The sequence below is a fragment of the Sorex fumeus genome, unplaced genomic scaffold, assembly GCF_029834395.1.
Source record: "Sorex fumeus unplaced genomic scaffold, SorFum_2.1 ptg000078l, whole genome shotgun sequence".
Lineage (NCBI taxonomy): Eukaryota > Metazoa > Chordata > Mammalia > Eulipotyphla > Soricidae > Sorex > Sorex fumeus.
The window spans coordinates 9,532,507-9,556,912 of NW_026606135.1; the positions used below are offsets into that span (position 1 = coordinate 9,532,507).

The 24,406-nt window shown below is 45.2% G+C and overlaps 1 protein-coding gene across 2 annotated transcripts in view; it reads right to left on the minus strand.

Moving 5' to 3' along the window:
• Positions 1-3,015: 3,015 nt before the first annotated feature.
• The window catches only part of IDE (insulin degrading enzyme), a 93,056-nt gene continuing 71,665 nt past the window's right edge, over positions 3,016-24,406 (minus strand). The window contains exons 15-25 of one of the 2 annotated variants that reach the window (XM_056130388.1): positions 19,459-19,603; positions 16,544-16,654; positions 14,956-15,076; positions 13,566-13,657; positions 12,493-12,604; positions 10,415-10,582; positions 8,495-8,767; positions 8,070-8,131; positions 6,974-7,046; positions 5,879-5,946; positions 3,016-5,304 (exon numbers count right to left, since the gene is read on the minus strand). In XM_056130388.1, the coding sequence (XP_055986363.1) occupies positions 5,209-5,304; positions 5,879-5,946; positions 6,974-7,046; positions 8,070-8,131; positions 8,495-8,767; positions 10,415-10,582; positions 12,493-12,604; positions 13,566-13,657; positions 14,956-15,076; positions 16,544-16,654; positions 19,459-19,603 (1,321 nt within the window). In that variant the 3' untranslated portion in view covers positions 3,016-5,208. Of the gene's footprint in view, positions 5,305-5,878; positions 5,947-6,973; positions 7,047-8,069; positions 8,132-8,494; positions 8,768-10,414; positions 10,583-12,492; positions 12,605-13,565; positions 13,658-14,955; positions 15,077-16,543; positions 16,655-19,458; positions 19,604-20,087; positions 20,233-24,406 lie in introns of both variants that reach the window. The other variant, XM_056130387.1, reaches the window with a different exon arrangement.

Sequence of the window (24,406 nt, forward strand, 5' to 3'; positions counted from 1 at the left end):
GGTGAAACAGAAGAAAAAACCATTTAGAATGGAACATCAAAGGGCTCAGCCTTTTAGCTAACTAGTCATTAGAGCAGGCTAGCTCAAGCCTCAGATTCAGGAAAAGAAAATGAAGAGGCCCATTTATAGGTTTGGGCTACTCATCCTGGAAGAAGTTCTGAAGCTAAAATTTCCTTAATGAGCTCCATGCAACAGACTCAGATTCCATCCCTGGCAACACATATGGTCACTCAAGCCGGGCCAGGAGTAATCCTGAGCTCAGAACCAAGAGTAAGTCCCACACCCAGTGGTGTAGCCCAGAAACCAAACCCAACCCCAAATCAAATAAACCAGTAACATTTTGGTTGAGTGCCCAGTCGGTCATTCTTTGGAACTTGACTGAGAAAGGCAATATTTTATCATTTATTGTTATTTATATATATATATATATATATATATATATATATATATATTTTGCTTTTTGGGTCACATCTGGCAATGCTCAGGGGTTACTCCTGGCTCCACACTCAGGAATTACTCCTGGCGGTGCTCAGGGGACCACATGGGATGCTGGGAATCGAACCCAGGTCTACCACGTGCAAGGCAAATGCCCTACCCGCTGTGCTATTGCTCCAGCCCCAAAAGATAGCATTTTTAATTCTGCTTTCTTTCTCATAGGAGAGTGCCCTTGCTGCTTGCTGGCTTCACTGCCCCATCATGGCAATGGCAGCAGCAGGGATGATGGTAAACAGACTCATTAGTCACATGCTGTTTGGCTTCTTTCTGCTTCTAGGGAGACGGGCAGGTAGAAGGTGAAGGACACTGTGGCCAGGTGGTAGAGGTCGACCCAGACACATCCCCTTCATTGTTCTTCCTTCTGGCTGACCTGAGAGCCCCGGTCAGTGAGAACATGTGGACAGAACTTTGGCTTCACGGCACAATCGGTACAAGTGAGACACACAGGCTGGTTTAACATGCCCGTCAGTGACAATATTCTCCAAAATTTCTTGCTAGTTGTCTTTGTTGTATTTATTTTGGTTTGTGGACCACACTCAGCAGTGCCCAGAGGTCACTCTCACTTGTGTTGGATCTAACTGGGGTCCACAAGATCCAAGTGCCTTAATCCTTCTCTGGCCCACAAACCTGGTATACATTTGCGCGGGGGGGGGGGGGGCGGGGGGGTAGAGGAAGAATCTTCCATGCAGGGCTAAAGGGGGCCTGGGGTGCTGGGGATCAAACCTGGGTTGACCACATGCAAAGCAAATGCCCTACCCGCTGCAGTATCGCTCTGGTCCCTGGACTTAGAATTTTCATTGTGAAAAGGGCGTTGACTATTAGTTCATTTCCTTTTGGGGGATCATACCTGGTAGTGCTGGGGTCCCACTCCAGGACTCCCTCTTTCATGTACTCCAGTCCTTTGAGTCATCTCTCCTTATTCATGTAACTCATCTAACTTACTGTTTTTTTATTTAGTGACTCGCGCAAAGACAAAGGAGACAAAGGCTGCCCCCTTCTGCGAGAGGCCAGATTCCTTACCGCACGGTGCACACAGCAGTTGCTTCAGAGAAGCTCACGAAGTAGTTGTGAGATGTCTTAACGGTGGCAAAGGACTTCAGAGTGGAAACAGGAGGCAGATTGGTGAATCCAAGATGACTAGTGTTTGGGGATGCATTGCCACACCCAGCAGTGCTTAGGAGCAACCCTTAGCAGTGCTCACGAAACTGGGTGTGGTACTGAGGAATTGAACCAGGGTCTGTGGGATAAAAGGCCAGTGCCTTAATCCATCCTATTTCTCCAGCCCTGTAGAGGGTCAGATAAACTGCAACAATCACATTCCCTTGCCCCCACCAAGAGTCTTCATGCAGTCTTCATGCAGATGCAGGAACACACACACACTTTCTTCCTGCCCAGGGTCATTTTGATATTTACATCCTTCTTGGACCACACAGTTGAGGCAGATGGGTTGAGGGCAAGCAAGCATGTGCATCTGCCATGACGTAACCCAGCAGCACCCGACCACATGACTTCACAGGTCTTACATCTGGAGGCTGCACCTTATCTGGGTGATGAAGTTGCTCAGTGCAGGGGATGGAAGGAACAAGTTATAGTAGTGAATCTAATCGTATTCTAGATGGCCAAGAAAACAACCGCCAAGAAACACCACGCAAATGTGGTTGCCTCTGAGTGATGAGCTCAAGAGGTGAATCCGACTTTTTCACATTCCTTTTTGGAATTTCTTAAAGGATTCCCAACAGGAAGGAGGGGAGAGGGAGGGCACCTGTCTGCACATAGAGCTGCTTCCCTGGCCCCTGCTGCAAACTGCAGTGGCTTGGGGGGAGCCTGTAGCCTGGCCACCCCACTCTGTCCACATGGGCAGAGGTGGTGAGATTCAGGTAACTCTGCATGTGAAAAAGGTACAAAATTGCGCACAAATGGAAAAAGCTTCTATTTCGTCTCACAAGCACACAAACTAGTAGCTATTATTACAGGAAATTCACATGGAACAATGAAATCTAGCACTGTCCTCCCATTGTCCATCTATTTGCTCGAGTAGGCACCAGTAACGTCTCCATTGTGAGACTTGTTATTGTTTTTGGCATATCAAGTACACCACGGGGAGCTTGCCAGGCTCTGCCGTGCGGGCGGGATAGTCTCGGTAACTTGCTGGGCTCTCTGAGAGGGGCGGAAGAATTGAACCCGGGTTGGCCTCGTGCAAGGCAAACGCCCTACCCACTGTGCTATTACTCCAGCCCCATGAAATCTAGAATTTATTTCATTTCTGGTGGTGGTGCCAGTAACCAAACCCAGGGCCCTCGCACATGCAAGTCCTCCACCACTTTCCTGACCCAAAGTGATCTACTCAGGGCATGGACCTGACCCAGCTGTTCAGCCCACTGTCACCCTTACCCAGATGAATTCAAAACAAAATTCAAGAGTCACTGCTTCCTGCAGCAGGAGCAACTGGGCCAACGATGAGAGGCAGGCTGAGAATCGTCGGTCGTGGGAACGGTACAAATAACACAAGAGCAGACCGCAGAGGTTAAATTCAGGTGATTTATTGTAAACAGGGTTACCCTAGCACTCCACCACACTGGCTGTGTCACATGCTCTGTCTTCCACATCAACTAGCGAAAGACTTCTTTGAAAAAGTCCCAGGTAACTAATAATTTAATTTGTTTCTCAAATCTCCTTGACTACGCTGTTGAGTATTGGGGAGGGGGTTCTGTTATTGCTCAAGGACTGCAGCTTGGACCCATTGACATGAATCCGTTAGTTTGCCTGAGTGATCCAACAGCTGCTCTGACTCCAATTTGGAAGCTGCAAAGCTGGGGGACACTGAGAAGCCACGCGGGTTCCTGCAAGACTACCTGGGATTCCTGTCCGAATTTCGTCATGTGACTTTTTCATCAAAGTGACACTGCTAAATTTCATCCAATTTTTTAAAAAGAGCCCAGTTATTCAGGAGCACATAATTTTTCACAGAAAAGATAGGTGGACTATTGACTCTTACAGAGGCAGACTCAAAACACTCAGGACTAAGGTTGGATCCCACTTGTATATATTTGCTGTTTGATGAAACGCTGCATAGTCGACAAATGCATAAAACCAGAAGGAAGCGATGACTCACACGTCTTCTGGTGGACCGAGATAGGCTTCTGACAAGAAGCTTCGGAAGGTAGGGGATAAAAAGACGGTTACAGCACCACATTGATCTGACAACAGAAATGGAGCCCCACTTTGGAAAGCAGCCTCCATGGTAAATTATATCATTCTTGCCCCAAATTTAGATTATTTGGAAGATGGCAAATACGAAAACTTAAGATGTGAAAAGACATGACTACAGAAAGAAGTCCTGGCAAATCAAGTCATGTGGAGGTAAATGTCATTTGAAAATGCCATTTCTTGACTGCCTGAGTTAGTGGACAACAGGCCATTACTATTATGAGTGCCTGTACGTGGAAGTATACTAACAATTTCTCTTAAAGCAGCAACAGTAAATATTCCAAAACAGCTGTTAAATCTATAGTATTTAATCTAAAATAGTATCTCATGAAAAAAATATTGTTTAAAAGTCTATTCCAGTCATCATCTGTTTTGTATGTTTATATTTATATATATTCAAAAACAACTTAACACTTAAGGCAAGATTAGACTGGTAGCAAAAGGGATTTAAGAGTCTTACAGAGATCAGACTATTAAAGAACCCAAGGCTTTATTTTTTTTATACCTCAAAAAAAAATAGTGGCTTTGTACTGGTTGCCTTTTAAATTCTCAATGGGGCAAATATTTTGAATACAATTCCATATTCTGAGAGCAATTTTATGGCAGTAAAGGTTACAGATGTTTAGAAGAGCTGATGTTGGAAAAGCATGTCACACACTCAGTGGGGTCTGAAGCTGACCCTATATATACTTGTTAAATAAATACAGTAAGATGATGATGGGAACAAGGAACTGATGGGAACACTGCAAACCAACTATGAACAAGAATGTCAATAGAGAATTCAATCCGAAAGAAAAAAGGTTACAATAATCCTGAGAAATTCGGTTTGGGACAAAATTGATGTAAGGTGTAAGTCTGTATTTCTACCACTGTAAATAAGTAGGGTGTTCGAAGATTTTCCAGCATTGTAATAGTTTAAAAAATGTTCCAATTTTATAAAAAGATTAAAACCATGCCTTATATAATCAGCAATTTCACTAACAAAAGACAGTTACATTGCTTTGTTCATTATCTGCCAGATGTAACATTCTCCACTGATTTACATGAAACCACCAAGTAGAAGGCAAATTTGAGGATCAATTTTGAACAAAGGGATGATCTTTCTAAATGTTTTGAAGTCTTCTCTGTCAGCCTAGGAGGCATTTAGAAAAGAGTGAACATATTACCTTCTGACAAGTGGACTATTTTACAGAACAGGGGAGGAAGGTTCTACAGGAACATCATTCATCATTTTAAGTGTTGTTATATAAGGAAAATTTCTTCTCATAATGAAAAGAAAAATTTTAAATATTTAAGCCATGTATTGTAAAAAATATTTTACATCTCTAAGATTTTGTGATTTTATTGTTGGAATTTTAATACTTCTACACACTGACACCTGACAACTTTTTCTGTTTTTATCTCTAACAGCGAACCAGAAGCTATTAACGTAGCCAAGATTTCTTTTCCTCACGCCTGGAAGACTAAGAATGCATCCTCTTGCACTTTCCCACCCGAGGGGCCTCTTCAGAGCTTCGCAGCCATGAAGTTGATATGTGGCTTGACAAGGGGAAACAGTGGCAAACCACGCTTGAACTCGGTCATGTTCTGAATCACTTCAGGCTGCAAAAGAGAACAACAAAACTTTGAGCATGTTTGGCGAGGAGCAGACCGAATGGGACAGCATCCTTCCCTGACAACTAGGTCTCTGCCTGATACCTACTATGGCCTGCTGACTTGTCTCAGTGGACCAGAGTCAGAGAATTCATGTGAATAAACCTATTGTGAGTGTTCCCCGTGCGACTTGAGGCTGGAAGGGAGATTCTGTGCTTTCCTCTGGCCACATAAAAACTAACCCAGCCCCAAGGTTGCAGAGAAGCAGAGGCTAGTGTGCGCCCACCTCTCTCACCAAAAGGCCCGGGGGATCTGCCAATTCTGCCCTCCTAGAAATAGCTGCCAGGTTTTCCAGAGAATGAAGACTCAGGGACTGGGGGAGGAGCCGGAGGTGACCCATGGCTTGAGAGGCTGAGTCTCAATAGCCCTGGGAGCTGTAGGAAATGGGCCTGTCCCTAAGGGAGAGCCTTGACCTCCTGGTAACCTTGAATCTCTAGGTCTCCTGTGTGCCCTGGTGAATAAGCACCTTCTGTGTGAGAAAGTTCTTGAACAATGCAGCCTGCATAATATTTACGGTTCTTACTTGTGGCAAGGATGGAGCCTGGGACAGATTTATGTCATTCTGACATGGGAACTCTCCAACCACAGGACCTGTAAGAAAACAGAAGGTTTAATGCTTTCAAAGGATTGGTACCAGAAATCAGTGCATCATTCCTTTGGGGGTCGGTGGGGGGTGGTCAATCTGAGCTATATCCGGTGCCAGGGATCAAATCCACAATAAGCCATACAGAGGGCAAGCACTTTACCGCCTGGACCATCTCTCCGGCCCCTTCAGGGAAATTTTCAAAAAGCTGAGGGCTGGGAACATGGCTCAAGTGTACAGCACTCTGGAGGTGAAGAGGGTTTGATCCCCGGCACCGTGTGACCACACCACACCTCACACTGCCAGGAGAGACCCTGGCGCCCCGAGCACCACCAGTATGCTACCTTCCACTAACAGATGCCAACAATGATTATTTCCACTCCCCACCCCCCACCCTAGGGGGTGGTCAGGGACTACTCTTGGCGGTGCTAGAGGACTGTGTGATGATGTCACTCTTGCAAGCAAAGCCTGTCTCCGGCCTGCTGAGCTCCCTCTAGTCCAAACACCTGTTCTCACTTCCACTTTATTTACTGGGGATGGAAGCCGGGTCCCTTGCATGTCACACAGATATTCTGCCTGGGAGTTCTCTTGGGCAGTCTATGACCTCAATCGCTTTCCACTCTCTTTCCAGCCCATAACCATAATTTTGTGCCTCAAATATGAGCCCCAGCAAACATAGGTGAGTCCCAGCAAAAATGTGAGCCCCCACAACCTCCTGGACAACCTCTGCTGACCACCTGTCACTGCAACAATGGCATCAATAACAAGGGGAGGGGGCGGAGCCATGGTACAGTGGCTAGGGAATTTGCTTTGCTGATCCCCGGCATCCCACATGCTCCCCTCAGCACTGCCAGGAGTTATTCCTGAGTGCAGAGGCAGAAATGCAGAGCCAGGAGTTTAGCTGGGTATGAGCCAAAAAGCCAAAAACGAAACAAAACCATACACCCAAAAAACAAGGGGAGAGGGAGTGAAGAGGACATAAAGATTGAAAACGGAGTATGTAAAATTTTTACAAGTCAATTAAAAAATACTTACAAGAGTCCATTTCCCTGGCAAGAACATGAACGGAAACCTTATGTCTCCTGGGGGCATCGACCGCCAACATTTCCTAAGTGGAAGGAAGAGCATGGTTATCCTTTTGGCCACTAAGAGCTGAAGCTGAGGCGCTTGCTCTCTCAGGATGCCATCACCAGCAGCCGCCAGGCGGGCCCACGCAGGAAACAAGGTTGCCCTCACTCCCCCCGCCACACTGTCCGAGGAAGCAGGGAGGCAGAGATGACTCTACCCGGCTCTGCTAATGAGCCAGCAGCCCCAAGGAGAGTAAGGGATCCTGCTCAAATGCTGCGGCTCCTCCGGGGGTGACACGGGGCTGCACTCCGGGTGTCGGCGACCTAAAGGCCAGGGACAGCCACAATGCCTGCATTTCTGAGAACCAGGTTCTGCATGGGGGAGCTGGGGTCGCTCAGTGGGGCATCCTGCTTGGGGCCAGGCGTGCCAGGTTCTCTGTAGGGAGAGCATTTCGGCTTCCACTCGGCCACTTGGCCAGTCTGCCCCATCTCCACTCCCCCAGCTGCTGTGAGGGCTGCCCTGGGGCGACTACTGTGACAACCAGGGCTGCCCGGAGTGGATCCACCTTCAGGGAAAGTGTCTCCTGGCCTTTCACTTTCGCTGGGGCTTCATCTGTCTTTTCCAAAGCTAAGTGAATGGTGAAGGTTTCCTGAGCCCGCAGTGAGAAGTGACGTTTTATTATCCTTTGAGGACCGACCAAGAATGAAGCAGTTATCTGGGGAGAAGCCTGGTCTACCCAGCACCCCGGTTAGGACCTCCTGGCCTGTGCATGTGAGGGCCTCGGGCTCCCTGGTGAAGAGCTGGCATCCGAGCAGGGAGTTGGGGGACAGAGGGTCCCCTCCAGGGTGCGGGGCCATGCTGGCGCCCGCCACGGGGAGAGGAAGACAGTACTCTAGGAGCTGTCCTCACTCCCATCCCCCCATGCCCCAAACAAGTGTCATAAACAGGGAAACCTCCAACAAGACCATCAAAAACCCTTCCAGAATGAGTTTAAAAGCAGCCATACACAATCCATGCATTATCTCCTCTTCTGTTAAAACCTAAAGAAGGAAATTCCAATTACCTTGTAGAATTTGATAATGTCTTCCTTCGTAAGTGTCTTTAAATACGCCACTTCTGTATTATCTGAAAAAGTAATCGGCAATAATTTACTAACATTTTTCCCCCTTTTTGGCGGAGTGGGGGGAAGATCCCAACAGGCAGTCATGGGGACAGTGGTTCACTGCTGGGACCTGAGGTCACAGGTGCTAGGGAGGACAAGGGTGATGCCTGAGATGCCCGGTCAACTCCCTGACCACTGACATTGCCATTGGAAGCAAGGCAACTACACCGAGTGACAAGATACTCGGCACTAATACCCTCCAGCATCCCAAACCAGTTCTGGAATAGTCCCTTACAAAAAGACTGACCCTGTCTCTAGGAGGGCCCTCCCGTCTGCCAGCGCTACGCTGAGCTGCCGTAAATGCCGAGGTGCTCATGGTGACTTACCTCTGTCAAAGTTGTACTGCTGAGAGATGATTTCCCCCCAGTATTTAGCACACTCTGCCGACAGCTTCTTTGGTTTGTCTAGTCGACGAATTGCTAATGCTTGGATGTGTTTCTGGAAGGCTTCTTCCGTCATGTCCTCTATGGCCTTTTCCATGGTAATTAAGAAAGCTTCCACTCGGCTCTCTAGGTAGTGAGGTGGCTTTTCCGACTGAATGATGAACCTTAGGCCTTGTATGCCATTGGCTCGACGTGGCCCACTGAAGACAATATAGCCTGAAACACAAACATTAGTCAGGATTTAGGCATTTTAAACTTGGGTCACTCTTGGGGGACAGGGCTGGGGTTTGTGCCAGGGATCAAACCCAGGTCCCTAAACGCAAGGCATGTGCTCTACTACTTAGCCACATCGTGACCCTGGAGTCACTTCTAACCTTTCAAAAAGGAAAAAAAAAAATCTACTCTGGGGATTTGTATCATTTGCCTTTGAAAAAAAATGTGAGCAATAAAGGCATTGCTGATTCCTAAGGATAGCAGAAATGCTCTCTGAAGAAAAGTTGCAAGTCACTCTTAAAAGCAACCAGGGCTCCACTGGCTAAGGCACATGCTTTGTGTGCTGAAGGCGGGGTTTGATCCAAGGTCCTGGGGCACTGCTGGGAGCAATCCCTGAGCAATGAACTAGTAGGCCCTAAGCACTGCCAGGTGTAGCCAAGGGGAAAAAAACCAAAACCAAGCAAGCAAACAAACAAACAAAAAAACCCCACAAAACCCAAAAAACCATCCTCCCCCACACCAAAAAAAAAAAAAAAATCCAATCCATCAATAAATTTTCAATGTCAGCTAATCTCTTTCAACCTATTTATTTCTATTCATATAAAAATTAGAGTCATTTTCATCACCTAACATTTCCTTTGCCCTCCAAGTTTCTGACCTCAACTTGACCCCCACAGACCACCAGCTCTGTAACTCTGGGGGCCGCTACATGACCACCGCCTCCCTCCGGCTTCTCTCCAAAATAGAGCTCAGGACCCTGCATGACACAGGCAGCTATGGTCTCTTTGGGGTCCTTTTCCGAGGAAGAATGGGTCTACAGCATAAAAACTGCAGTGTTTAAAGGTCCTTAGGAACACTGCACTGAACTAGAAGTATCACCCTTTCACAGTTCTGCATTCCTGATTTGAAGGGAAGTCCCATGGTTTAGCTTATCAGTTTGCAATATTCAGCATTAAGCATGAGGGTCATTTCAAAATCGATACTTGGAAGCTCATTTTCTCATGGATCCTTGCCAGTTACTACTACAGCTTCCTTCTTTCTCTTAGTGATCAAACATTCCAGGATCTCTAAGACTTTTGACAGAATTTTAACATTTCCTCGATGCACACGAACTGAGTACCTTCTATGTACCTCGGGCTTGGGAAACAAAGATAAAGAAGAAAAAAATACCTGTTTGCAGGGATTCCAAAGCTAGTGAGTCTAAGTTTCTCTCGATAGCTTGCTTTCCACCTTGTCACACAAAAGAGTACAACCTTAGCATCCTCCCAACCCAAATGTCCTCTTAGGGTTCTATTTGTGGTTTGGTTTGGTTTAGTTTTTGCAGTGGGGGGAATTGAAGCCAGGACCTCACACATGCAAGGCAAGTGCTCTGCTGCTGAGCTACATCCCCCAGCCCTGTCTACACGTTCTCTTAATTTGATGTGTGCGTGATGTAAAGACAGTGTGACCATCTCTAGACCTGCTTTAATGCCCATCTGTACTGGTTACTTTTTAGAAATGGGTTTCCCCACAAGCACGGTACTCACAGGTCATTGAGTAGAGCAAGCCTAGAGCACCATGCTGTGGAACTGTACATGTGGAGAATGTTTTCTGCAGAGAGTGTTTTCAAGGTCCCTGGTACCCTCCTATCCACCCGCACTCCCCACTTACCTAGCTGCTCCTTGGTGCGAAGGGTGTTGAAGCAAGGCTCAGAGATGATCTGACAGAAGAGTTCCAGGAACATATTCTCCGAGGTACTCTGCATGTCTGTCTGGTAGTAGATCTCAATGCCGCAGTTGTTATGAACCTCATTCCTCTGCTGATAAACAAACCAACCTCCTAGAAAGTTTAAAAAAAAAAAGAGAGAGAAACAAGATCAAATACTTATTTTGGCTTTTTAAAAAGTTGTTAGATTTGTTTGATGTCTTCTGATAATTCCATACTCCAGTCAATTTATTAACAATGTAAGACTCTAGGATGGAGAGATAGTACAGTGAGTAGGGCATCTGCCTTTACACGCAGCTGACCTGGGTTTGATCCCTGGTACCTCATACGGTCCCCTGAGCACACCAGGAATGATCCCTGAGTGCAAAGTCAGGAGTAAGCCCTAAGCACTGCCAGCTTATAAGTAAGAAATAAATAAACCAATAAAATACGGCTAGAGTCCTGTTAGCCTTGTGCCAGGCAAGTGCCTATGTACTGTATTATTGTTCCAGACCCCTCTCTGTGGATATTTTCTTTTTTCTTTTTTGGGTCACACCTGGTGATGCACAGGAGTTACTCCTGGTTCTGTACTCAGGAATTACTCCTGGCGGTGCTCAGGGGACCACATGGGATGCTGGGAATCGAACCTGGGTTGGCATGTGCAAGACAGATGCCCTATCTGCTGTGCTATCACTACAGTTCCTCTGTGGATGTTTTTAATTACTAACTCTTCATTCAGTTTTCAGTCAACCATAGTTTTATTCTCTTCAAAAAGATTACTTTTCTAAAATACTACCTCATTGGCCCTTCTACAAAAAAAAAAAAAAAAAAAAGAAAGAAAAAATCTCCTAGAAAAGCACCTATCTTTAACTCACTTAAAAAAAAAATGTTTTGGCAGAATCTCTTGCCCCAGAGCCAGCCTGTCTTCACCAGGGCCCCTTGGAGAGGGGTGGGTTGAGTTTCCCTTCCTGCCCCAAGCAGAACCCTGGCAGCTGAAAACCTCCAGAACCCAGCTACAGCCATGCTCAAGGCCATTCTCCACATGCTCGGATGAGCCTCACACATGAAGGAACTGGCAGAGAAACCCGGGTATGTGGAACCTGTGGCTGAGATCTCCAAGCCTGCTCAGATGGGGACTGGGCCTCCTCCACCCAGATCCCCAGTTTTCCAGTAGCTTGGCAGCCACACCCACAAACTGCCCCCAGCTCCATGTAATCTCATCAACAACCAAGACCCAGAGACTATAAAATAAAACTCCCAGAAGAGAGCGATGCAGTATTTCCTGGAGCATGCGGCCACATTCATGGCTGTATGACATCTTACACTCTAGCCCACTGATGTAACTAAAGTAGAACACCCTTGTTTGGTTTTAACATACTTGCTTGTCTTCTCTTATATATGAGCTTAATTTGCTCCAGAATGAAATACACAACCTTCATACACTTCCCTCTTATTGTGGTGGGAAGATGCTTGCTGCTGGGGTGGGTGTTTGAATATTATCTGTAATGAACTATTGTGAACTGTAGTACTGTAGCACAGTGCTCCCGTTGTTCATCAATCTGCTTGGGCAGGCACCAGTAATGTCTCCATCGTGAGACTATTGTTACTGTTTTTGGCATATCGAATACGTCATGGGTAGCTTGCTAGACTTTGCCGTGCAGGTGGGATACTTTCGGTAGCTTGCCGGGCTGTCCAAGAGGGGTGGAGGAATCGAACCTGGGTCAGCCACATGCAAGGCTAATGCCCTACCCAATGTGCTATTGCTCCAGCCCATTGTGAACTACTTTCTGAAAATAAAATGTATAAAAATTGCAAAAAAAAATTTTTTTTTGCTTTTGGCCACAATGGTTGGTGGCTTCTCCCATACATAGCAGAGCTTCGGGGGTCATGTCCCCTCTGTGCCAAGGGAATCGTGTGGTGTTGAGGACCCAGTCCTGGCCTCCCACATGCAAATCCTGTGTTCTAGTCTGTTGAGCTATTTTATTATCATGCACGTCGAAAGAAATTTAATTTCAACTAATGAGTAATTTAACATTTCAACTTACTGTCAGGCAGCTGGACTTCTCTATAGCGAACCAGCTGACTTGGGAGGAGAGGTTTGGTGTGAGCATATTCAACAAGCGTGTCCTCAACCATCTGCATGATCCCTAATGCAGTCTGTGGAATAAAACAGGCCACACCCATCACCATACACAGATGTACCTTGTCTTGGAAAATGGTGCATTATCAGGTGGTAGCCACGTAATGTACACACATGCATATGAAAGAAACAAAACTAGTGTGGTTGATCATAATCAGAAAAATACATTTGGGAATCTTAAACACACCCCCTCTGACTCAAAGGCATTAAACTAGAATTTGTCCTTCTGCGGTGGCAGGAGGAACACGCAGACATCAGTTCTGACCCAGAACCCAAAGGAAAAAGGGCTGCCAAATCTTTTTAGGAGGAATGGGTCCCAGGGAAGAATGCTGCCCAAACACTGGGGTTTAGGGCTAAGGTGAGGAATTTGAGGCTTTACCTTGAATAAAACAGGTCATGGGGAAAAGGACATGAATTAGCAGCAGGTTGGATATACTGATTTGGAGGCACTACAGCAGGATGGCAGAGTGCAGGCTCTTGAGAAGGACTCCCTAAGAACTGCAGAGATTTTCAAGGTGGGAGTCTAAATTCACGGGGTGAGTAACAAGGCAATGCTTCTAATTCTGATTTCACAGAGCAGGAAAGCAGAGCCCTGGCAGGGTGAGCCACCTCCAGAAGTTACTGATCTAGGAGGTAGCAGGATCTGACTCTGCGCTGCTGGACGCTCCCCCAAGGTGCTCATCCCATCACCCAGTCCGCTGTCCTGAACACGGGAGTGGGGGGGGGGGGAGTAATTGCTCCCCCACCCTTCCCTGGGTCCCACAGGGCTTTCCTCCCAGCTTGATGACTGCAGAGGAGGTGGCAAGGAGAGTGGGTCTGCAGGCAACCACCAGCACACTCTCTGCTCCTGTTCCCAGCTTCTTCCAAAGAGCAAAAACTGAGCAGGGCAGTACTCGGGATCACACGGCGGGAGTGAATAGTCTTAACCCAGGGTTAAAAGCAAGATCCAGAAAGATCTGTCAAGCCTGCGACACCCACCTGCTTTGTTATGTTTCCATGGAGAAGGGCTTCGATGTGCAGCCGAGACAGCAGCTGAGGAATGAAGGCCTTAAGGCAAGAAAGGGTGACATCTGCAAAGGGGCAACACACAGTCAGCTCCAGCTGGGAGGCTTTATAAAAAACTCTTAGGGAGTTTGAAAGAGAAAAGTTGCAAAGGCAACCCGGACCGCACTGGAAACCCATCACCCAGTCTCCCCGTAGGGGAATACCTCTCCTAACCATAGAGTATTGATCAGAACCAAGAAACCAACGCTGTACCATGGTGTAAACTCAAATACAGGCATTATCTGGGTTTTCCACTTCCCCCTGGCATCGCTCCTTTTGTGTTCCAGGCTCCCATCCACACCCCACGTTGCCAAGAGTCCTTAGTTTCTGCTAATCTGTGGCAGTTCCTTCAGTCTTCACTTGTCTTTTAGTACCTTAAGATTTTTGAAGAGCACTGTTTAATTTTGGCTTTAAGTTTTGGGGCCACCCCTAGTGGTGCTCAGGGCTTACTCCTGGCTCTGTCCTCAGGAATCACTCCTCGTGGGGCTCAGGGGATCAAAGCTGGGTTGGTGATGCACAAGACAGGCACCTTACCCACAGTGCTATGGTCCTCGGCCCCCAACACTGTCTAGTTCCTAACTCAACCGAACAGAGAGAAAGATGTATTAGCACTCTTGTCTGATGAAATTACCAAACTCAGTCTATTTTTTCCCCTCTTCGGAGAACTTCAGCATTATTAAATTATAAATGCTTGAGAACAACATGTAGCTATCTGCAGAAATATATGAACAAAAATAACCACTGCAGATCCAGGTTGAAAATAGCAAATATAGCTAAGAAACAAAAGTTTCTTAAGGGAGTGGGAGGAATCATGGGGACGTTAGTGCAGAGAAGTTGACTCTGGTGGTGGAATTGGTGCTGGAACATAATGTCTGAAACTCAATTATTACCTTGTAAATCACCATGCCTTAAAAAAAAAAAGAAAAAGAAACCCCAAAATGTCACCCAAATGTCACCATAATTTTGTTTTGGGCCCCACCCAGTGTTACTCAGGGGTTCCTCTGGCTCTACATTCAGGGTCACCATGGTTTTTATTTAAAAGTATGCCCAGGGGACGGAGAGAGAGTAAAGTGGGTAAAGTACTTGACTTGCAAGTGGCCAACCTGGTTTAGATCCCAAGCACCCCATTTAGTCCCCCGAGCCTTACCAGGAGTGACTCCTAAGTGCAGAGCCAGGAATAAAGCTCTAAGCACTGCCAGGTGGGGTCCCTCCTGCCACCCCCCCCCAAAAAAAAGCATGCACAGCTGCCTTTAAAGTATAAACCAAAGTGATTTCAGAAAGACAAAGGAAGCAAAAGGCTAAAGGTGGGAAACCAGCATCTCACCATCCAGGGCTTCTTTCAGTTCATCTTTAGTCCAGGCCACTTCTGTCATCAGCAAGCGGAGGTAGTACATGGCATGCTGGTGGGGCTGCTCAGCCCGGAAATTGTTGAGAGATCGCATATACTAGAGGACGAGACATGGGCTTATAGCTTTCAGAAATACTTTATTTTTTTAAAATAAATTATCTATTTATTGGTTTTTGGCCACATCCGGCAATTCTTAGGTGGTTACTCTCGACTCTGCACTCTGGTGGGCCCAAGGGACTGTATGGGATGCCAGGGATCGAACCCAGGTTGGCTGCATGCAAGACAAGTGCCCTCCCTGCTATCCTATCACTCCTGCCCAACTTTTAGAAATGCTTTAAAAGGCAATTACTCCTCTCTTGCCCTTAAAGGATGTGCTTTTCAGCGTCTAGGGTGGGGCTTTACCTGCAACATCTGACATGCCTAGAATGACACTATGGGTGTCTAGACCTCGGAAAGTTATCCCCAGCTTTCAGAGCCTTCATCTCTTGGCATTCTTTTGCACAGGCTAAGGCCATCCTGAAGTAGTAAAAAGCTGGCCCCATATAATGTTATAGACTCAATATTACACATAAGAATAATGTATGTATGTTTACACATATAACATACAGGCTCTTCATTTATTTTATTTTTATTATTCTGTATCACTGTCATCCCATTGTTCATCAATTTACTTGAGTGGGTGCCAGTAACGTCTCCATTCATCCCAGCCCTGAGATTTTAGCAGCCTCTCCTTACTCGTCTTTCTCAACGCTGTCATATTGGAGCTCTTTCAGGGTCAAAGAATTGAGACCTGTTATTGTTACTGTTTTTGGCATATTAAATACACCACAGGTAGCTTGCCAGGCTCTGCCAATTTTTATTATTAATATTATTTTTATTTTTTGGCTTTTTGAGTCATACCCAGTGATGCTCAGTAGTTATTTCTGACTCTGCACTCAGGAATTACTCCTGGCAGTGGCCAGGGGACCCCTATGGGGTGCCAGGGATCCAACCTGGGTCGGCCGCATGCAAGGCGACTGACTATATTATCCATTGTATTATCATTCCGGCCCCAAGCTCTTCAATTTTAAAAATGCCATTTATGTTGGTATACAATTAAAGGTCACAGTCCGGTTCTTAAAACAGTATCCATCCCATATTTCCATTAGTGGGTCAACAGAGAGCTAAATTTGAGCAGGACTTGTATCAGGCCTAAAGTGTTTAATGTGACAGAGTTTAATGTGACAAGGTCCTCTTAAAAGGTCAATCTCAACCTAGGAAACTGTGTGCTCTTCCAAAAAGGAAGCGAGATGAAACCTTCACGGTGTTCCTAGGTCAACAGCAGGCTTCTCTGACAGCCAATGCTGCCCTGTCCTTGCTCCTGGCCCCATCTATGGACGGGCCAGGGACCCATCAGTCTCCTGGGCTTCCATTCCGCACAAAGGACTTAGCAAGAGCAGGCCAAGAGCATGAGCACGGGGTCGGGAAGGCCTCTCCTCCTCTCCAAAAAAGTTTGGAACATGGCAATAGCACCTTGCGAGTGAAAAAAAATTCACTGACAATAAAATTAACTCAGGAAACTTACCGCCTCTTTGATGATTTCAAATCTCTTTTCATCAATCTCAAAGGTGGCCATTTTCTCGATAATCTTCTTTAGCAAAATTGGCTGCTTGTCATTGTAACCTTTCACTGAGAGCTACAGAAAAGAGTTCAGGGTATTTAAAGCCTAAGCATGCATGCGATGACTTCCAAATAGACATCTTAAGTACTTTTTGTTTTCTGACCATTCCTGGCTCGTGTGATGCCAGGGATCAATCAAACCTGGGCTCCTGTGTGCAAAGCATGTGCTCCAGCCCTTCGAATCATTTCCCTGACCCACCAAAAGAGACATCTTAATTTGTTGGATTTCTTTTTAATTTATTCTTTCCTTGAGGGGAGCACACCCCAGGACGTGCTCAGAGAATACTCCTGTAGGTGCTCGGAGGAGCATATGGGGTGCTAGGGATGCCAGGTCAGCTATGTGCAGGGTAAGCACTTGAGCAGCTGCTCTGTTTCTCTAGGACCTTAATCTGGATTTTCTAAGTACTTAGAAAATTCCCAAATCAGGTATACAAAAACAAAAGTGAAAGATGAAATTCAGCTAACTTATAGAATTTAAAACTTGGGAAAAAATAACATTAACTCTATTTACTAGTATCAGAAAAGCTTGATTTCGCTTCTCTTAAGCAAAATAGTAGGAAAACTCAACTGGTGTGCACACACTGTATCATTAAGACTTAAATTCTCTGCCTGTTAAGGTGGCAGGCTGGGGAAGGGGGTGGGATGGCCAAGAGGAAACCTGGGAATCCTGGTGGAGGGAGGAAAGAACTGGTGGTGGTATTGGTGCCCCAAGCACACAGTATACTTAAAACCCAACTTTGTAAATCATGGTGCTCTACATTTTTTTTTTTTTTAAACAAAGAGATGTCTTAAATTCTCATTAAGTGGGAATGATGGAATGTTGGATCTTGGAGCTGCACCCAGTGCCACTCAGGGACTACTCCCAGCAGCGCTCCCGCTCCATGCCCAGACGTGCCAGGGCTTACTCTAGCTCTGTGTTCAGGGCTTGGTCTCCCCTGAAAGTGCTTGGAGCACTATCTGCGGTATCAGGTTGGCTGTGTGCACGGCAAACATCTTAACCACTACTATACATATAAAGTTTAGTTTTTAAAAATAACTTTCTCTCTCTCTCTTTTTTTTAAATTTTTGGGACTTCCCAGCACTGCTCAGGGGACCGGAAGAAGTGCTGGGGATTTGGCCTGGGGTTGGCACTGTGTAAGGAAAACATCATTACCCCGGTACTATTTCTCCAGCCCCCAAGAAGAATTTCTAAGGAATAGCAAGATTAAGGTATTTTTGATTTTTTTTTCCACGTGTAGTAACAAAGTGTAAAAATACCAGGAACAAAGAAGCAGGTATCTCAAATTAATTGTATTTATCTTTGGTGATATCAGGACCCCTATTTTTGTATTAAGATGAGATTTTGTCCCTTTTCCCATTCAGTGCTGCTCAATGAGGACCTATCTATACATCTGTTTGTTTAGCTGTGGATTGATTGTTCTGATATTCCAAAAGCAGTGAAACAGATGGACTGTGAGAATACCATGGCTTCACCACATCAGGTTTGATCTTGGAACAATTTAATTCAGTCTCTGAAAGTACTGAAAATCAGGCAATCCCACCTATATTTCCAGACAGTGGTACCCACAGCTGCCAAGGAGACAGTGCACCCAAAAGTCTCCACGCTGTAAAAAATGACAGGTAGGAGTGCCAGCAGGAGCGGGGGCAGCTGGTTTCAGAAAAGCACATCAGATCCCATGGGACTGGATGGACAATTAGCAGAGAGAGTATTTTGTCAGAAATATACAACTTTTTAATTTGTTTAGGCTACACCTGTTGGCGTTCAGGGCTTGCTCCTAGCTCTGCACTCAGGGATTATTCCTGGTGGGGGTCGGGGACCATATGTGAAGCCAGAGACTCAGCCTGGGTTGGCTGCACTGCAAGGCAAGCACCCTAACCTGCTGTACTATCTGTCTCTCTGGTCCCCAAACATGATTTATTTTAATGCCAGTATCCTACTAAAATTAAATAACAAAAAATAATCAACAGATTACTACTTTTCTACTTGGGGCTTATTTTCACCTATGGGCTTCAAATTTCTCTGGATGCTAAGAACAGTAATAATTTCTATACATTTTTCTACTTTAAACAAAAGCTACCAGTGAAGAAAATAGTCACTATAAGATAAATCCTGAAAAGTTTAAAAAACCTTTTGTGTAAGTTTCTTGTTTTACTTTCAAGGATTATGCAGCACATGCTCTCATTTTAGTTTTTGCTAAAACAAATAATGTAATTTGAAGAAAAGTGAAGATGAATGTGTGCATACATGAATGTTAATTTGGAAATGAGGAACGTTGGGGAAAAAATATCAGTAAGTTTTAATAATAAGGATATTTCTTGGGATGCATTTAATAATGCCTACTGAAAAAAAAACAACTTAAAAGTAATGATGCATGCGACAAAACAACGTAAATTAAAATGTCTGATATATCTGAGCACAGGAACTCTCTACCCACTGTTAGCAGAAAGAAAAAAAAAGCTGTTTACGAGTAAGTAAAATTTGAGTGCCACAAGAATAACTGGATAGCTTTTAGTTGCAGACATTAATATACTTAAATATGTGGAACAAACAACATGCTGTCAGGATTAATGTGTTAAGCATTTCAAGTGAAGGAGCATGCAAATAAATGTAGCACACATACATGTTCACAAGATGCAATAAGCTGGACTAAGTCGTTCATTAGTGGAACTACTACTAATCTGAGTTCTTCAATCAATAAAAAGGTGCAAGAAAAAAAATACCATCTTCTTGTTTATGAATGCAGAAGTTAATTGTTTTCTCAAGCTCAACATAATGCTTCAAAGGAGTGGCACCTTTTCTTTGGTCTTCATTTTACTTACAAGTATTGCATTCATTCCTGATGCAATGCCATAGCTCAAACCTGAGAGGCGTGCTGCATATGTATACTCTTTTAAATCATCCTTCAATAACCTGATAAACAGGTATGTCATGTTGCAATGGAGAGGATCAGCATAAATGTAGCGACTAACGAAAAGAAAAACAAAAGAAATGCTTTGATACCTCAAGCAGTGACATGGTAATGAAGAAACATGACCGAAGAGTATGGATATGCAGCCACATGATCTGAATTTCTAGGGAAATGGGACAGGCCAACCTTATGTTTACAATGGCAGCGAGACTTCATTCTCTGCTTTCAGACCAAGACTTCAGGTACAGAATGAATGAGAGCTTAATCTACATACAGGTCCAATTTTGTTTGAGGATAAAAAAATAAGACAATCTGATGAAAGATGTTTAAAAAAAAGAAATCATGGAAATTTTGCATATATGAATGGAATATTGCTGAATACTTAGAATAAGAGTTAACTTAAAAATGATGAGAAATTATGATTAGCCATAAAGATTCAAAAAAAAAGAAATTAAACTCATACCCTCAATCAAAAATGCTTCCATCAAATCAATATAAAAAATGTTGATGAGTGGAAGGCTCTAAGACGTGGGTACTTACATACATCCCATAGATGGTATTTTGGAGGTCATAGCTCAAGCCTGCTAGCTCTGCTGCATATGCATACTCGTTGAGTGAGTCTTTGAGGAGCTCAAGGTACAAATAGGCCATGTTACAGTGCAAGGGGTCCACATAAGCAAATGGGCTGGAAGAAAATGTTGACAGTAAAATAGCTGTTTTATTACTTCCCAATGTGACATGGCCTTTCGAGAAGGATCAAGAAACTGAACACCAGTTAATACCATTTCCTGAAGCTCGGCTTGAATTCCTGAGTTTGGTTTTTCTTCTTAGGAGGATACAAAGGCGGCTGAAATAGGCTGTGTGTGCTGGTGGTGGTGAAGAGGGAGAAAACACTATCCGAGATGGTGTGGCAGAAAGGCAGGCCAAGGGACCGGGCACAAGGCGGAGGAGTATCTCAGAGGACTGCGACTCTGCCCCTCTGAGCCAGCCACACCCTTGGTGGATTTGGTATGTGACTGAGCTTGTATGGCATCAGTTCACTCAGAAACACTGATACCTTATCTCTTAAGTTTCTCTTAAAACCAAAAGAGTTAAAGCACTGTCAGAGAAAAAAAACAATTTTTTTTACCATATTAACTGCAGTCTGGTAAACTACTTTTTTTTTTTTTACCATATTAACTCTTTTTAGAACTAGGAAATACTTAAACTAAGGGAATATGCAAGTGAGAAAGAGCAGCAGAGAGAGCGGTAACAGAGTGCAACAGCTAAACAGAACAACAGATCATTTAAATCTTCATTTTCCAAGCAGGAAACACAATTTTGCTCATCTCACCTAGGTTCACAGGAACAGAGTTAGAGTTCAATATGAGTCAAATGGCCTACTCATCTGACTGCACGACATGCTTACCTTTTGAGAAGCAAGTAAGAGTCACTCATGCAACAAGTATGTATTACATATGTACTAGAGAACTAGGTTCTCTAAGTACTGGGAAAGAAGAAGGAACAAATCAGGCAAATTTCTTGACTTCAGAGGATTATATAGTCAAGTCTCACCAGAGGGAATAATAACTTCTTATGGTGGTGGTGCCAGCCACCTTGTACTGGCCAGAAAAGTGCTACACCACCAAGCTACATAAAACTAAATACGATATACCAGGTGATGAGAGCACTATGGAGAAAAAAATGGGCAGAACAATAGTCACAGGGTAGCGGTGATCGGGGAGAAAGAACTTGAGTTAATAAAAGGGCCAAGCAATGCTCTTGGTAAGGGGACACTTCTCGTGTATGTGATGCCAGAGTTCAAACTCAGAATCCCAAACGTTATGTCTCTAACGCCTGGTAAGGAGTTAACTTAGGGAATGAAGGGAGAGAGTTGGGAGGGAAAGGTGCAGAATGAGCAGCTTTCCAGGGAAAGACACAGGTAGGACAGAGAAGCAGAGGCAGGTCCCTGCGTGGCTTGGACACAAATGAAGGGTTTTCCTCTTTCTGTAGCACAGGAAATAGAATTAATGTGCTGAAATCAAAGCCAACAATGTCTGTTTCATTTTTTGCTTCTTTGGGCCATACCCAGCAATGCTCAGGTGTCACTCTTGACTCTGTGCTCAGTAACTGCTCCTTGGCGGACTTGGGGGATCATGCAGGATGCTGGGGATCGAACCCGGGTTGGCCGCATGAAAGGCCCTACACATTGTGCTACCGCTCCAGTCCCTCAATAATATCAATGAAGCGGATAAGTGAGCAAACCACAGGGGCAAATAACTGTGGCATTTAAAGAATTAAAATCAAAGAAAGCAATTGTGACATGGCTCAACAGTCCCAGACAAGCCATACATGTTTGAGGCCCGGGGGATGATACCAAGCACCACCCCAAGAAATGTAAAATAAAAAAAATCAAAGAGAAAAATACTACAGCTATACATAATTCCTCCACCTGGAAATTCTCAGTACTCTGTGGCTGAATGTCCTCCCCCACTGTTTCCTTTCTTTGGGAAAGGATGGCTCCAAAGCATACAGCAGGCTGGGGCCATGGGACGGCAAGGAGAGCGTTTCTGTTGCACCCGGCTGACCTGGGTTTGATCCCTGGCCTCCCATATGGTCCCCTGAGCACTGCCAGGCAAATTCCTGAGTGCAGAGCCAGGAGGAATCCCTGAGCATGGCCACGTGTGACCCAAAATGCAAAAAAAAAAAAAAAAAAGAAACATCATCAAAAGAAGAGTTCATAAGAAGACCACACGGGCTCCTTGGCAGTTAACTGCCTTACTGAAAAGTCAAACATTAATTAAGAGCCAACCTGAGCAGGCAAAACAACACAGCTCTAGCTCAGAATGCAATTCCAAGAAGTGCCCTAGACTGCTGCATCCTTAGGAGCAGTGTTGGTGATGGAGAGGCTTAAACAAACTAAACAAGGGAGCAAGATTCAACCAGAATGCTTAGAGCCTGGTTTGCTGGTCAACTTAAAAGCTGTGTAACTAGTAATTTATATACTTAAGCATGGAGTTAGTTTTAAAAACTGTGACTCTGCGTATACATGAACATAATCCAAAATAACACAACACAGAAAATCTATTTAACAATGTACAAGAAACTGAACCACATACACACACACACACACACACACACACACACACACACACACACAGAAATTAGGCATGGTGGGTGATCATGGCAGTGAAGAAAGATTAGAGTTTGGTGAAATGTCAAAGGGTCTTTCTTTCCACATCGCCAGAGATCTCTCCAGACCCCGTACCAAGCCAATTCCACCAGGGCACCTCAGATGGAGCAAGTCTGCTCTCCCTGCCTGCTCCAGATGAAACCCCAGCGACCATGAACTTCCAGAAGCAAGGCCCAGGTATGAGGGTTCCAGGACTAAGACTCCAGGCCCCAAGGCAGTGGCAGAGGAGTCGGGCTGTCCCTCCCTGGCTCCCCGCCCACTTGGGGTCCTGGCCATCACACCCACAATCTGCCTCAGGGTATCATCTCAGTAAACCAATGGCTGTGGTCCAGAGACATTCAATTGAATCCCAAAATGGATCAGTGCCCTACAGAGAAGTCTCCGGACCCCAACCATTCACAATTTTAGAATTCCAGAAGTGTGCAGCTGTCTTTGTGGACATGCAACCTCTCATGATGTTCAAAGTGAACAATAGAAAATAAATTATCTAGCGTCTGCCCCTGGCAGCAGGCTTGAATGGTGGTGAGAAAATTTGAGCCAACCATAACGCCCAAGAGCAGAGACAGAGTATGGGGGAAACTGTCGGCCATAGAGGCAGGGGGAGGACTGGGATCAGGGTGGGGGGATACTGGGGACATTGGTGGTGGAAAATGTGCACTGGAGGAGGGATGGGTCTTCGATCATTGTATGGCTGAAGCTCAAATATGAAAGCTTTGTACCTGCATCTCATAGTGATTCAATTAAAAAAAATGCCACAGGGTCCCTCGACAAGTATTGAGAGGTAATACATAATTTAAAAAAAAAATGGCGAAGTGGACACAGGGTGCTCAGTGTGTCACAAATATTCATCTGAATTTTTTAAAAAAAAGTCTGCTCTAAAGAACAAAACCTCTCATCACTCACGGAGATAATATATGAATCTCAGGTTATAAAACATAACATTTACATCCCCACAATCTCAACATGCTTGGTGAAATATTCACTTTCTACCAAGAACTTCTTCTTCCTTTTTCCAGAGTATTTCTTTATTGGGGAACAGGGGGGTAGGGAGGCAGGTGGGAGGTGTTAGACCACACCTGGCAGTGGACTGGGATAACATGTGGTGCGAGAGGTTTCTACCAGGATGGCAGTCACTGTGGTTGCCTGCAGGGCGAGTGCCTCCTGCACTCTCTCATTTTTGAGCCACACCTGGAGGTGGTCTGGAGGCTCAGGGATCACTCCCAGTGAGTCTTGGGGGACTGTATGTGGGGCCAGGGAGTGAAAAGCAAGTGCTCTACCTGCTGTACCATCTTTCCGGCACATTTTCAATGAAACTCCTATAAGGAGTCTACAGCATCCCCAATTTTCCAAATCCTGAAGGCCAAGAAGGGCTAACTACTAGTGAATCCAAATCATTCAAAGGAAGAATGAGAAATTCATGATCAGCGGCAGCTTTCCCTTGTTTAGGCTAAATAACTCTAATTTGTGTGTGGGGGGGAGGGGGGAACGTCGAGTAGTGGGCCCACTCTCAGCTGTGCTCACTCCTGGCTTTGCACTCGGGGATCACCCCTGGAGGCGGGACCATACAAGATGCCAGGAATTGAACCCCAGTGGGCTGAGTGGAAGGCAAGCACCTTAAGCCCTATCCTGTCCACTACTATCTCCCTGGGCCCCTTTCTAATTCTTTTTTATTTGAGACATGAGTTCT